Here is a 14,992-nt window from a genome sequence, read left to right as displayed (position 1 = left end):
TTTCCCTGAAAGTGACCTTTGTTAGAAGTGTAAAAGGCAATCAGAACTATGCTCATTTCAGTAGGTGATTCAGATAATAGATTACTTAGATGGATCTATGCCACAAAGTGAAAATACTCTTAAAATTAGAAAGGAAATTGTTTTTATGTTGCCTCGGTTTTATAGTGTGTCAAATGGATTCATTTTGAGGGAAATACAGAGCTATATTTTCAAATGATAATGCAAATATATATATATATATATATATATGTGCTACTTGCTTTTCCATATAGGTCAAGATAATAGATTTTTCCATATACTTATGCAGTTTTACTGGAGATAGAAATTTGACATCCTGACAGCCATGCCACAGAAGTGAAAATCTGATTTACTCCAGAAAATGACTCCCTGTTCTTATGCTTCTTTTGTAAAAAAAAAAAAAAAAAAAGTTATTGTTTTATTCATTCTGACTTTGGTACTTAACACATCTCAGGATAATATATAAGGCAGCAGATGCAGCAAAGCAGTGAAGCGTAGGCTGAATTTTAAGTATAGGAATTTTATTTATGTCTGTTGTGCAATGACTAGAATTGGCACCAAGAAGATTGACAGGTCTCAATCCACACAGACAGTAGTGAAGAGAGCCCTAAACTATGGCTGAGAAAGCTAATTTGTTACCTAGCTGTTGTAGCACTTCTGTTTTCCTATAACCCTGGCCTCCTTACCACTACTCAGAGATGATATTATTTTTATTTATTTATTTATTTATTTATTTAAGGATACAAGCTGGTATCTCTATCTATCCTATAGCAATTCACTCACATCTTGGTCCTTTGTGCTCTGTAAAAACTCCAGAGAATAAAAATATATAAATAAAGGAACCTAAGGCTAGAATGTAGTCACAACTCTGGTTGCAATGTACTTTTCACTCTTGCTTCTATTATGATCAAAAGTTTCAGTTTATGTTTTGTGTTTGTGTATGTTTCACTGCAATTAGACTTTGTCATGTTTCTTCTCTTAAATCTCTTATATCTTTTAGTGATTTTCCAAATGACAAATAACTGAATAACTTCTCACCTCTGGAACTGCATGACAGATATCAGCCACGTTACCAAAATGTAAAACCCTGATTGCATACTTAGTGCTGGGAGGTCATTTTATGTTCTGAGACACAGAATATGGTTCTCTGTTTTGTTCAGAGCTTATCAAAAATATGTTACTGTTGATGAAAATTCTTTAAGTGTCTTGTGTAACTAATAATCCCAAGTTTAGTAAACGTAAGACCAGTAATTCCATTTACATACTAAAACTGGGTCCTGAAAATAACTTTTAGTTCTGTTCAGGCAAGCAGTCCCACTTGTGTTCCCTTCTGGATTTTTGAACCTTTTTTGAATGTCTGGTATGAGAGCCAGGCCAGGTTAGGGATGATATTTCGTAGTATAGTATACTGTATAGTATATCAATGATATTTGGGAGTTTTAATTCAGAACGCTGTAGGACAAATAAAAATTCTTGCATACAAATACACAATTCCTATGACATCAGCTTTTACATTAATTAATGAAAGAAAGTACAAGTCTGCTGTCAACTCATAAATACACTAAATATGTCCTCTAAGATGGCATAAGTAGTCCTAGTTATGTCTGTGAATTCTTGATCATACACATTCTACCGCTAGTCATGGATAATTCAGCCTACAAACCTAGCAAGTTCAAAGAGTTACAGGCATTGCATGCAGACTGATTATTACAATCCAGAGAGGTTAATTCTTGTTCATTGGGATACTTAAACTTGAATACCCTATTGACATTTTTGAGGGTCTGTAAAAACATATTAAATATGGTCTTGTATTTGGATCTTGGATGGCGTCTTACCACGGTATTATTTTTGTTCAGTTTCTCTCCTCTTTGAAATAAAAAGTACTATATACTTTCTTTTTGCTTGTTAATGCTGTGATAGAGCTATGCCATTTCATATTTAAGCTGTCATTTTTCTTCTTACTTCCCTGTTATTTATGCTGCTGGAGTGGTTTAGTGAAGCCATCATGTTAGACCACCAGGAAAGAGCTGCTGTATAATCTATTTTTTGATTATTTAGAGTAGAGATAATTCAGTAGTTATTATTTCTAGGTTACAAGAATAGCTTCACAGGGAAAATTGAAGCTGTATGTAATTTATGGTTGTAACAAACTTTTCTAATAAGCTCATCTCCTGCTACCAACTGCCCCTCCAGCCCCAAACTTCTGCTCAAACCAGGCAGTGACCTTTGCTGTGCATGCTCTCAGAAGCATTCCCTTATCCAGAACAACATATCTTCTGTGTGGTTAAACAATATCTTACAGAGCCTCAAGCACAGTGTAGTTATGCCCACCCAAGATGAGCTTATTTACATGCACCCAGTGGGTAACAGGGAAAGAGAGAGGAGTCTCTTTCCTCAAGATAAAGATTGTATGTGGTTTGTGAGATGACTCCATATGAAAACAGGTGTCAAAATAACAATTTTTGATATATTTTCTGAGATTGTTGTCCTCAACTTGAAGGTTTGAAAGGTGAAATTATTTATAAATTTGTCTGTCTGTGAGCATGCCTTTAGTGGTGGCTCATTTGTGTCACTGTCAAATACATCTTCATGGTACAGTAAGAAACTCAGGAAAATCATTGTCTCCAAATTTTAAATGACAGCAAAGGTCATGATGGTGTTACCTGCTGCATCACATAGTTTTACATATGAAGTCCAGTAAAAGCATCATACACATTTCAGCCTATCTCTAACAAATGTACAGTTTGTCTATTTTTATTTTCTATTTATGATTTATTTTAAACTTTATTTTCTGGTTACAGGAAATCATATAATTAGTAATATGCACTAAGACTACTTGGCATAGATCTCGACCTCAGACTAAAAACTACTAAATGTGTCTAGTTTTAGATATGCAGACTGATTCTGTATTGATTATAGTAGTGTTATATAGCATAAAACTAATGGGTATATGTTCCAAGTGTTTGTCAGTAGTAAATGATTGATACTCATTTTCAAAATATAAAGATTTAAAAAAAAAAAAAAAAAGTTAAAAGCAAATAATAAAATAAAAAGGATGATTTTATTACATTCATCTAATTCTGATTTTGTTTAAAACATTCTCTTAGGGCAGTGATGCGTGTGCATGCCAATATCTTACTGTGGCTATTGTACATTCATAGATTAGCCAGAAAGACTATTACGCCAGAAACACTACTCAGTATGACCTCATATATCACAGACTATTAAACATCACTGAGTTAGGTAGCATAAAATATCAGTTGTCTATCTAATCAGGTATTCTGTTTGACAGGGGCAAATAGCTCATACTTCTCATATATCTACCAGACTGATTTACTGAACCTGTGAGGAATAGTTGGAACAAAGAAATTTCTTCTGAACTCTATGAAAATTCTGGCTGACATGCTTTAAAATTTTATTACTGATAAAATTCCAGTGCATTTTGACTTCATAGCTGTAAAAAATAGTTACACTTAGAGCTTTTAAAATTCTTTGTTTCTCCTATGCTTATTAAGTTTGTTTTTAATTTTTGTATATGTCTATCTTGAAATAATAATGCTTTGTAATTAAAGCAGAGAGCGCAGAATTGAGTAATTGTTTTCCTAACAGACTGCCTATTTGCCAAGGGTTCAGTTTTGGACAAATATGTTCATAAATTATAACTAATTTCAACTGAAAAGGGAATTAAAAAAAAAAAAACATAACTTTGGAACTGGGAAGCCTGAATTTTCAAGCTAAACTTGCAAAGCTATTTGGCACCTGTGCACAAAAGAACGCCAGGAAAAGGATGTTACCGTGCTTCCCCTTATACTCAGAAGTCCCTCAGTTCAGATTCCTGCCTAGTGTCAGAGTTTTGGGGTCCTATACACAGAAAGACTTGAGGACAGACTTCTTTTCCATAGGTGCATGTTGACTCCTACCCTGTTTGTTTTTTTTTTGTTTTTTTGTTTTTTTTAAGTCAGGCCTCTCAATGTTGCTTGTGTTGAGTATTTCAGTTTGATTTGTATAATTAACATGCACTGGGTGAGGAAGCAGAACTGGAATAAGAGTAGGCACCAACAGGGTCTTCTGCTATGGTCTGCACATATTGACCACATGTGTCTTCAAGACATACAGTTACTTCAAGGACTGCCTAATCTCATTCTTAGGGCAAACAAATAAGTAACACCTGTCTAGATTACAAAAAAGGCATGTCAGTCACATCTCTTTTCTCAAACCTTAAGTTTGAGAATGCACATATACAATTACATGCATTTGTAAAATGAGTGATAGCAAAATGATTAATTAAAATGATCCTTAAATGCTTTAAAAAGCGTTAAGCATTTCAAAATTTGTAAGTTATCATGACAGTGTCATTGAAAAGATTTAGAAAGTCCAATCCTTGAATATCCTGTAGCAATGTGTCTTACCCATTATGAGCTCCAAATCAGGCAGAAAAGCAAGCTAAGGCTCTGACAATTCTGTTAAAAGCATTCAAGGAAACTACCATCTTATCTGTGCTATTTTATAAGTACAGTGCAAGTCCCCCTGTAAAACTAACGTTTCATTTCCAAATGTGCTTTGTCTAAGTAATCAGAAACAAAAAAAATGCTTCAGCTCCAACTGGTTTTTATACCTTGAAATGATTACTTAGTTTTGCCAAGGAATTATTTACAGTCATCTATTCATGTATAATATAAAACGTATTTAGTATTGTATAACCTTTTTCATGTATTCTGATAATTTTTTTTTCTGTGATATTATTTTTTTTATGTTTCTGTCAAACATGTCCACATTTAGTGAAATGTTCTTAAAGTTTAGCAGCACTGATCTTGTTATCCCTATGTAGATGTTATAAAGGGCAAGTCTAATTGCCAGTTTTCCAGACCATTCTTTTTTTCTGTACCTATTTTAATTTGAGAGTGCACAAGCAAATGTTATTTTCCTGAAGAGAATGGCACAGTGATTTATACATAAATATTGTGATATTGTGCTTTTAATATTGCTATTTAATACTGCTGATAGTTGCATCATATTTCAGTAGTATTATTTCCACTTTTTTTTTTTTTTTTTTTTTACAGTTTTCTTAACTATTTGTTTTATCTGAACAGAATTGGATTCCCACTGAGCTACAGACATTCACGCCCCAAATTTTTTCTATTACAAGTCAATGTCACTCTCACTTTTTCCCTGAATATACATTTTTGCATGGCTGTCAAAACTGAATCCAAGTTGTCATTTTATTCTCTAATACATTAGGAGCTTAGGAAATGATGGATATGGCATCCATTCCTTGAGAAACATTCACCCCCACCCAACCCTTACCCTCTCCCTTTAATATATGATTTTCCTTGAACGCCCCCTTCCCCTCCCCCCCCCCCCCCTTTTTTTTTTCTTCTGAGGTAACACCAGATAGAAGTAGTTTAACAACATTCTTTTATCACTTCTAGATTGTCTGTTCTTTAGCTCTTGTACTGGTGGAACATGTCTAGTCCCCTTCTCTTATGGATCAGTTTTCTCTTATGCAAAATAATTTGAGACTGTACTACAGTTCTTCTTCTTCTCATTATTTTTTTAATTTACAATACTTCCTAATTATCTTGCTATCTGCTGGTGCTATTTGAAAGGATTTTCATTTCCCGAAGGAAGATGTTTGAATAATGTTTTGAAACTTGCCACATAACCATAATTTTGTTTTATCATTTCTTTTTCCATTTTTTTTTCAAAATGTAAATAATTTGCTTTGTTTTGGTGCTACGCATATGAAAATATATTTAAAGCAGTTCTGATAGACTTGAATTGCATCAATTTTGAGCCCAAAACAATGCAATTTTAGTATTTTTTTAATTGCATTCACAAGTTGTTAGGTGTTTCTAACCCCCCTTTATTAAACTTACGATTAGTTAGTCTTTTTCATGACTTCTTAGTTAATATATTTACTGTTGCTTGGTTGCATTAATATTTTTTAGCCCTGAATCAGAACTTTAAAATATCTCAATGAAAACAGAAAATTGAGGATTTGGATTTTGTTCTGTGATTTCATTAGAGCATCCCTTCCTCGTGTTTGCTGCAGAACTAGATGTTTCACAAATCCAGCTTAGGGTATCAGTTAGAATGTATTCTAATTGTAACACTTATTCACATCGGAGAACTCCAATGTGAAGTATCCATTGTGTCTTACTACACTTGTTTGTTGTTTGTTTAATCACTACCAGTAATAAGTGCTTAAAACCACTTCCTTCTTGTTTGTCTGTAGGACAAGAGGTCAACCTAAAGTTCTGTGGTGGGACAGAAAAGCTGATGTGCTTTCTGATATGTGCTTGGTGTGAGCACACATTTTTCTTTTCAGAGAAAAGCAATGTATGGTTCATATGCAGGAACTAATAAAAAATGTCTTGTTCAGTTATCTTTCTTACAGATCTAGTATTTTAGGAAAGACATAAAACATTATTTAGCTTTTCCCTGGCTTTCTGTCATATGGATTTAGGAGTCCTATTGTATTGTTCCTAAATATGAAAGCTTATGTAAATTCTTAAACCTAGGTTCTCTATTTCTAGTAGCACCAGAGCACGGTAGCATCCAGCAGATATGATACATACTCACAATGTTAGATATCTAGTAGCCTATGATCAAGTCTAGTAAGAAAGATTTCTCTTTGCTTATGCAGGATTAGAAGCCTAAATTACCTTGAATGTAAAAAACTGAATACACTATCTGAAATCAGACACAACAAAGATAGCATTATCTGAGCTTTTCTTCACAATTATTGACACATGAATGCATTTTAATCTTAACCTGCAACAGCCTTTGTTATCTCAATCTGCACCAGAAATTACCAGCTGTGCCACCCTCTTTGGTAATTATGTAACATGGATAAATATCCACTGGGACCTAGGACAAGAGCTCCAAAAATATTTTTAATTGATCCATGAATTAGACATAAACAGTGGTCTCCAGGCATGCATAACTAGAACACTTAACGATTTCTTCTGCCTAGAGCCATCCTAATTCCTTATGTTATCTCTTACAGTCTTTTTTTCAGGGAATCCCTAAATAAAAATTCTGTAGAATGCTCAAAAGACATTAGTGTGTTATATAAATTATGATTATTTTACCGTCCTCATAATACACATTTGCCATCCATGTACGTTCTGTTCTGTGTGTTCTGCTCACTAAAGTTTGCCGAAGTGAGTATTGGGCATATGAAGAGGAGGAAGAAAGTACAGCGCTTATTTCATGTAATCAAAGTGATAATATATAGCTAACAAGATTTCAGGTTTTCTCTTCTTCTCGCTTTATTTTCTTCCATTCCATGAACTTTTGCCCTGTTTTATTGTTCCAGGAGGAATACAGTGTCCAAATAGTAGTGCACTACAGGAAACCCGCAGCTGTAATGAGCACTCTTGCACTGTGTATCATTGGCAGACAGGCCCATGGGGACAGTGCATAGAAGACGCATCTGTGTCTGCTTTCAACTCCTCTGCCAGCTGGAATGGGGAGGCCACCTGTTCTGTGGGGATGCAGACAAGAAAAGTTATCTGTGTGAGAGTCAACGTGGGACAAGTGGGCCCAAAAAAGTAAAGATCTTAAAAGATTATCTTGTCATTCTGGAAATTTTTTTTGGATCTTGCTGATCTAAATTTATACAGCAAATGACTGCATGTGGAGACAACACTCCCACCTCTTCCCAATCTTTGTGTTCTCATAAAGGAACAATTTGTCTTTCAAAAACACAAAACTGAAGCTACTAAAGGACTGTGAAGTACCTTTCACACTTGATTTTTATGAGTGATATTTAGAGTGGTGATTGTGCTGCCAGCTAAGTCCAGTTGGCTCCTTACCATCTTCAAATTGAGTCAAAATGAATTCCTTGGGCTGTGTGTGTGTGCAGTGCAGCACCATTTCTGAGATCCTTGTGTTAGTTCCAAATGGGGGTGTGGTGTATGGATTCGTGCATTTCCCCATAAAATTATTGTTCTGTGTCTGAATACAGTACAACCCATTAAAGTGCACATTCTCAGAAGCAGACCAAGGAGCTCAAGCATAGTACAGCTCTGATGCAGCATAAGCTTGAAACTTTAGTTTAAACACTAGTTTGACAGTCTTCCTTTGTGAGGTTTTTGGTTTTTGTGTTTGTTTGTTTGTTTCCCCCATATCCATGTTTTCCTAAGAGATCCCTTTTGTCCGATGATTTAAATTCTCATCCAGGGTTAAATTCTTAACCAGGGTTAAATATGGATTAGCTACTAGTAAAAAATGCATTTGATCGTATCTTCATGCAGTTTGTCAATCTGTAAATATATCCCGTTCAGAAGAGATTCAGAGCCGGAAGAGATGAGAGCAGAGGTCTTTTAGAAAGGCCATGAGGCAGCTATTCTCACACTAAATATTTACCATTTCTTGCTTTATTCAACAGTAGATTTATTCCTAGTTTATTTTAAATGGAACTACAGTGAATTACACCAGCCCGTTCAGTAACCTAAATTGTTCTATGTCTACATTAAGTTGTGTTCTATTCAGTCACAACACTACTATATCTTTTATTTACTGCTCATTTTCCTTAAACAAACAAAAAACACTCTAATGTTTTATCTTCTTTCTGAAATCTTGTAATGCCTCCGCCTTTGATCTGACTTTAAATTTTTGGGAGTGTGACTATTTTATTGTGTCATAAATGGATCGTGTGAAATGAGAAAAAAAGTATTGGTTGATCCATCAAATTGTCACATTAAAATTACCAAATCATTTTTAAAGAACTAGACATTTGACATGAAAATGTAAATAGGAACCTTGTTTTAAACTCCCCTTAATAAAAAGTACTACTGTGGAATGATAGAATCAATATTATTGGCCATATCTACCTCACAAGTTACAGACTTCAGCTTGTATCTCTTCTGTTTAATTTGACCTTGAGTAAGGAATGCCAAAAAAATCAATACATTGCTTTAAGCCACATATACTAAATACAAACAATATAAAAAGATAGAAATGGTGTTCTAATTGACCTAATTGCCTTGCCCAAGGATCTGAAAAAGAATTCTAATGTACAGTGCTCGTGAAGGATGAAGTTGTTAGTGAAACAGTGAAAGTATATGACTCAGTCTTTTCTGTATGCTTAAAATTTCTGTTGTTCCTTAAGGGAAAAAACATTAGTAAGCCAGTGTTCTGTATTGCTCGGAAGCATTTTGAATTTTGTCCCTAGAGAAAATTCCTGACAATGTAGTCACTGTATATGATTGGTGTCAGATCATTTTTTAAAGTGTACCTGACACTATATATAATACACTCATGCATACATAATCTGGTTTTATGAATCCCATACAAAATAAAAGGCAAAATTTGACTTAAAAAGATAGACAGGGCTTATGAAGACATTATGAAGATTTTTGTTGCTATTGCTATAATTTGCACGGTTCTTCACATTCATATTTTAGGAGATAAACTTTCTTTAAAGGGTGGAGATATCATTACAAGAGGCCTCATTATGGGCAAAAAGTTGGTGTAGCTTCACAGGAATGGAGCATACTTTGGAAGGAGTATGTGAATTGACAGGAAAACTCAGATACAGACAGTAAACTAGCAAATGATATTGCTGAAGAATATTTTCCTGTAAAGCTGCAGTTCCAATTTTCTTCTCTTCTTGCCAGTTCTTCTTCCCCTGCTGACACAGGTGTAGTTCTCCATCAACAACAGAGGCCACATTTTCTTGGTAACTCATCATTAAACTTGTCAGTTGTCCCTCCAGCCTGAATGCCTCGTGCTTCCCCAGCTGATCCAATCCAAATATAAAATTGGCCTCTTATCTCTCTGGTCCAAGGTGCCTGGCAGCCAACAAGAGGAAAATCATAGTAATGTTTTTTAATCATGCTCCAAAATGTAGAAGTGATGTTTTTTCATACCTTTTTATGTAATCCTCTGACAGTCCACATTCTGTACGCTTTTAGGGCAATAACCATTTTGAAATTATTTTAAAGACTTGCAGTACTTCTGCAAAAGCTATAGCATCTTTTGAAAACATAATGTAGTGTAGAAGGTTGTTTGTTCTTAACGAAAAAATGGAAAAGCAGAACTGGGAAAGTGACCTGGGTTAATGAGTCCCATATGTGGCAGTCTAATAATCCCTTTTATATACTGATCAAGCCTCTTCTTAAAATAAGCAAGGTCTCCTGTCCCTTCTGAAAGTCTTCCACAGTCTTATTGATCTGGTAGTTTCAAATCGCTTCTGGTTTCCATCATAATCATGGCCAGTTTATACCTGTATATTCCTGAGTTAGCAGTATTATTTATGCCAGATATGCCTCTTGCCAGAATTTATGCTTCTAGTACATTTGTGAAGAGGTAGAAATGTATTTTGCTAGACTAAACTAGATGACTCTTCTTTACAATAATGTTGAAGCTTTAAAATAACACTGAAAAGGAAAGAGTCGGAAATGGCAGATGAGAAATCGTGATTTTTTTTCTTCTTTTAGTTCAATATCCAGGTGCAGAATGCACCAGTTTTGGCTTGCTTCCACTAGAGATATTTCAATTCTAACAGGTTTGGGTTTTTGAGATCTGTCCTGGTGAGTTCTGGGCAACTAGCACTCCCCTCGTGTGCCTGCAGACATTCAGTATCTCTCATAATTCACCACTTCATTGCAGAATGATTGTTTATTTGATAATGCTTCTTTTTTTCACTTTTTCAGATGTCCTGAGAATCTCCGACCAGAAACAGTGAGGCCATGTCTGCTTCCCTGTAGGAAGGACTGTATTGTGACTCCATTCAGTGACTGGACATTGTGTCCTTCTTCATGTCAAGATGGTAATTTTTTCCATTGTGTGCTAGTAGACAGATTTTAAGAAAGGAAGTATGGTCCGATCCAGAGTCACTTTTGGCAGAATGCTTATACACATCTTCTGACAGTGGACATGTAATAGTTGATGCAGCAGTTGCAGGGAAGAAGTAGCATTTCTGCTCATGCAACAATGTAGAAAATTTATTTAGTGGCCTCTAAAATCAATTTTAACTTCTAGTTAGAGACTCTTGTCTCAAAGGCCTGTTAAAGGATGTCTTCTATTTTCCATTTTGTTTATTTTTCCATATTTTCCATAAGTATCTTTTTTTTTTTTCCATTTTTCCTGCTTAAATGTGGTGTGCCTTGGCAGCCAGGAGGGTCCTGGGATGTATCAGGCACAGCATTGCTAGCTGGTCAAGGGAAGCGGTAGCACAAGGAGTTCTCTGCACTAGTACAGCCTCACCTGGAGTAGTACTGCATGCATTTTTGGGCACCGCAGTATAAGACATAAAGCTGTTAGAGAATGTCCAAAGGAGGGCAACAAAGATGGTAAAGGGTCTAGAGGGGAAGACGTGTATGAGAAGCTGAAGTCACTTGGACTGTTCAGCCACTTAGTCCGTGGTTTATATCAAAAAGTTTGAGGGTTATAAGTGCACAATCAATCCAAGATATACTCTTCACAAAGCTCACAGCGTTTAGCAAGCCATCAATCACTTACCGAGGATCTGTTGTGGCAAGAAATCTGTCACAAGGAGTAAGGGATCTCTGCAGCAGGCATGACTTTAAGAGGCATCCCTGCTCAAGGGGAGATCCTGTCATGCAACCAGATGGTGTGCAGAAGAGCTTAAAGGGCTCTTGGCCTGCTCACTGTTTATGGGGTAAGATGATGGACTAATATTAACTGTTTGTTTGTTTGTTTCGGAGCATGTTCCATCAGCCCTCGGCTGCTGAGGAAAACATCTGTCTGTCAGCTTCTCCAGTGGGGGATTCTGAGGTGGGGGTTGGCCTGTTCTCCCACGTGCCTGGTGACAGGACGAGGGGGAATGGGCTTAAGTTGCACCAGGGGAGTTTTAGGTTAGATGTTAGGAAGAACTTCTTTACTGAAAGGGTTGTTAGGCACTGGAACAGGCTGCCCAGGGAGGTGGTGGAGTCACCATCCCTGGAAGTCTTCAAAAGACGTTTAGATGTAGAGCTTAGGGATATGGTTTAGTGGGGACTGTTAGTGTTAGGTTAGAGGTTGGACTCGATGATCTTGAGGTCTCTTCCAACCTAGAAATTCTGTGATTCTGATTCTGTGATCCATCTTGAGCCAATGTTGTGATCACTATCTGCCTGAGCAAGGCCTTGGGTGCAGTGGCCAGTGTTTGAGCAAGGCAGCATTGGACTGCAGGCGAGAAGGGGTGGAAGGGGGAACACACCATCATGACTAGTCACAGGGTAAACATATATCTCTTAGTATAGCACCAAAACAGATACTTCTACAGTTGTAGAAACTGCATTTGAATTATCAGATTATAAAATGGTCAGATTTTGCCTTTAAAAGTACATACATTGCTTCTTCATCAGAAAACCTGAGGCTGTGTATCCAAAGATATATATGTATATCTATATAGTTTAGGCAAAACTTTCACTTTTGCCTGTGCTGTTTTTTTCTACCCTAAGGAAAACAGAAGAAAAGTTAATAAGCAAAATTAATAAGAATAAGATGTTTTTAGTTGATATTAATGGTCTGATTTAAACATGCATTGCAATTTTAATACACTTGGCAAAGCCCTTAAAAACAGTGCAGGTATCTGTTGAATTTTTATGACATTATAATTGTACATGAAGTTGAAGTGATGACTGGCTTAATATTGCCTGCATCTTTCTGCCTTTTCTTTTTTAAGCTTAAGAGGAGGTATGTTTCTAATATCTACCATTACGGACAAAGTCTGTAATAGTCCTTGTTCCACAGGGTGCTAATCCCTGTGTGGGATGTGGTGATTACTCACAGCTACCATATTATCAGAATGTAAGATATTGTTACATTAAATATATGTACTTCAAATGTCACAGTCACGGTCTATTCTTCATGCTTTACAAAGGACACAAACAAAGTCATTTTCACAGTAATTCATAGTAGAGCTTAGTTCGTTCTAACAAATAAAAGAATGGTTAGGAAGATTAAATTTATAACCTTTGAAAAACACCAGATAATTAAGACCATGAAAACTGAATCTATTATATACTTGTTCATTATTAAATACTGTGTTCTTTTACATCAATATTAATGGTTCTTGCTGAAATGGTTTTGTTGGGGTAGATCATCTTGGACAAAAATATTGTCCTTTTTTCAATTTTAAGAAAGTTCTTGATTTGTTGAATGTATTTTCATAAATATTGACCACAAACTAGGATTTATTCATCTATAAAATAGGGTATTAGTTAACCAATATGGACATTTTTTCTACTCTCTGGGTCAAACAATATTTATTTATTTATTTATTTATTTATTTTTCCATGGGCTTTACCCATTTGTGTCAGCAGTGGCTTTGGGCAGCACGTCTGTCTTGTCTCTTTTGCCAGCCCCTGGCTTCTCCTGGAGCTGACTGACTCAGGAGTAGAGGGTTTTCTCAATTCTGAAAAGCAGCCAGGTGGTAGAGAGCCGCTGCCGGGATTCTCCTACTGCTTGCTCCTAATTATGATTGCTTGGCTATGGTCCAGTATGCTTCTGTGTTCAGACAAGCTGCAGCTGCTGTTGTAACCAACCAAAGCTGGTATCAGTCCAGTCAACCAAATGTCTGCATTACATCTCTCTGAAAATAAATAAATAAGTAAAAAATAAATAAAACCAAACCAAACCAAGATTTCTACCTTAAATATTTGTGCATTAGCTATTCCTATGGAATTAATACAAATTTGTGGGTTTTCCCTTCGTGTTCTGCCTGAAGCACAGGTATTTGAAGCTGATTGAAATCAAAATTCTTATGGGAACTATTTACTATTTATCATTAATAATGAATGACTATAATAATTAGAAACTATAAACAGTAAATTCTAGATTGAGAAAATAAAAGTTCACCGTTATACATAGAATATGTTCTTTTGGAATATTTTGTGGATCTTGGTAGGGTAATACTTGTGGGAATCGAGGGTATAAGGAGCAGAATTAAAGCCCTTCCTGGAGATAACCAGGAGTGTAAATTAAATTTGTTATATTCCTGGCTGTAGAGATTAGCAAAAGGCATTTAGATTTTCTGATTGAGACACTTAGTGAATGAAGAAATAACGAAATATAATAATTTCTTGCTGTTAATTTATGTTTCTAGTTCTGCAAGCCAATGATTAAACCAAATTTATGCTTTGAAACTAATGTGTAGCAGCAAACTGAGATGGTTGTTCTTGTTCCCTTAAACAGTGTGCTCACTTTGGTTATATATTCATTTGGACGGCATTGTTGCTTTCTGTTTCACTCTGCTTCTAGGTCTTTAGCTGAGATTAAAGTGTTTTATCTATTATGTTTAATTTTCTGAATATGGACAAAGTAGTATATCACTATTATAATGATTGACTCAAATACCTGTTATGTTAAATCTTATTTTTCCATAATTACTGTAGCAGGAGAAACAAGTTTTTCTACCCTTTGCAGGAGATGTCATAGTAAAAAAACAGTCCCGTCACCGAGTCATTATCCAACTCCCTGCTAATGGTGGTCGTGAGTGCCCAGACACTTTGTTTGAGGAAAAAGAATGTGAAGCTTCTCCCGTCTGCTATAGCTACAGGTAGTGTTTATCAACCAAAGGCAGTTTATGTATGATTTTTCAACCTTTACCTACCTCTAAATTTTGTTGAATTCCACTTAAGAAAAATAAGATGTATGGCTAAATCAAGGTTTCTGAACAGATATGTACACTCAGGCTCAGTGTATCAAGACCAACATGTCAATATTTTCTTTCCTTTGAATTGGGAAATTATGTTGTTTTTATTTCTTTTTTTTTTATTTATTATTTTATTTTTTATTTAAACAGTTTATTTGCATGAACATTGCAACTAATAAGAATTGCTTTCCAAGAAAAATCTTGCCTTGCAATTATTTGAAATTCTATATGATTAAAAAAATCTATTTTAAATTATCTAAGCCAGTGAAATGCAGAGTCTATTTAGAAGAGCTCAGTTCTGCTCCCATGCAGAAACATACCCTCCATTTTTCCATTCCCATCAACCCAGAGATGACTCACCCA

General features: G+C 35.5%; 1 protein-coding gene across 1 annotated transcript in view; it reads left to right on the top strand.

Moving 5' to 3' along the window:
* The window catches only part of THSD7A (thrombospondin type 1 domain containing 7A), a 281,816-nt gene that overhangs the window by 206,022 nt on the left and 60,802 nt on the right, over positions 1 to 14,992 (top strand). The window contains exons 10-12 of the mRNA XM_068674047.1: positions 7,340 to 7,574; positions 10,683 to 10,798; positions 14,401 to 14,533. Coding sequence (XP_068530148.1) covers positions 7,340 to 7,574; positions 10,683 to 10,798; positions 14,401 to 14,533 — 484 coding nt within the window. The remainder of the gene's footprint in view (positions 1 to 7,339; positions 7,575 to 10,682; positions 10,799 to 14,400; positions 14,534 to 14,992) is intronic.

Source organism: Anas acuta, chromosome 2 (genome assembly GCF_963932015.1).
Source record: "Anas acuta chromosome 2, bAnaAcu1.1, whole genome shotgun sequence".
In the NCBI taxonomy this organism is placed as follows: Eukaryota; Metazoa; Chordata; class Aves; order Anseriformes; family Anatidae; genus Anas; species Anas acuta.
This window is presented reverse-complemented; position numbering and strand designations above follow the sequence as displayed.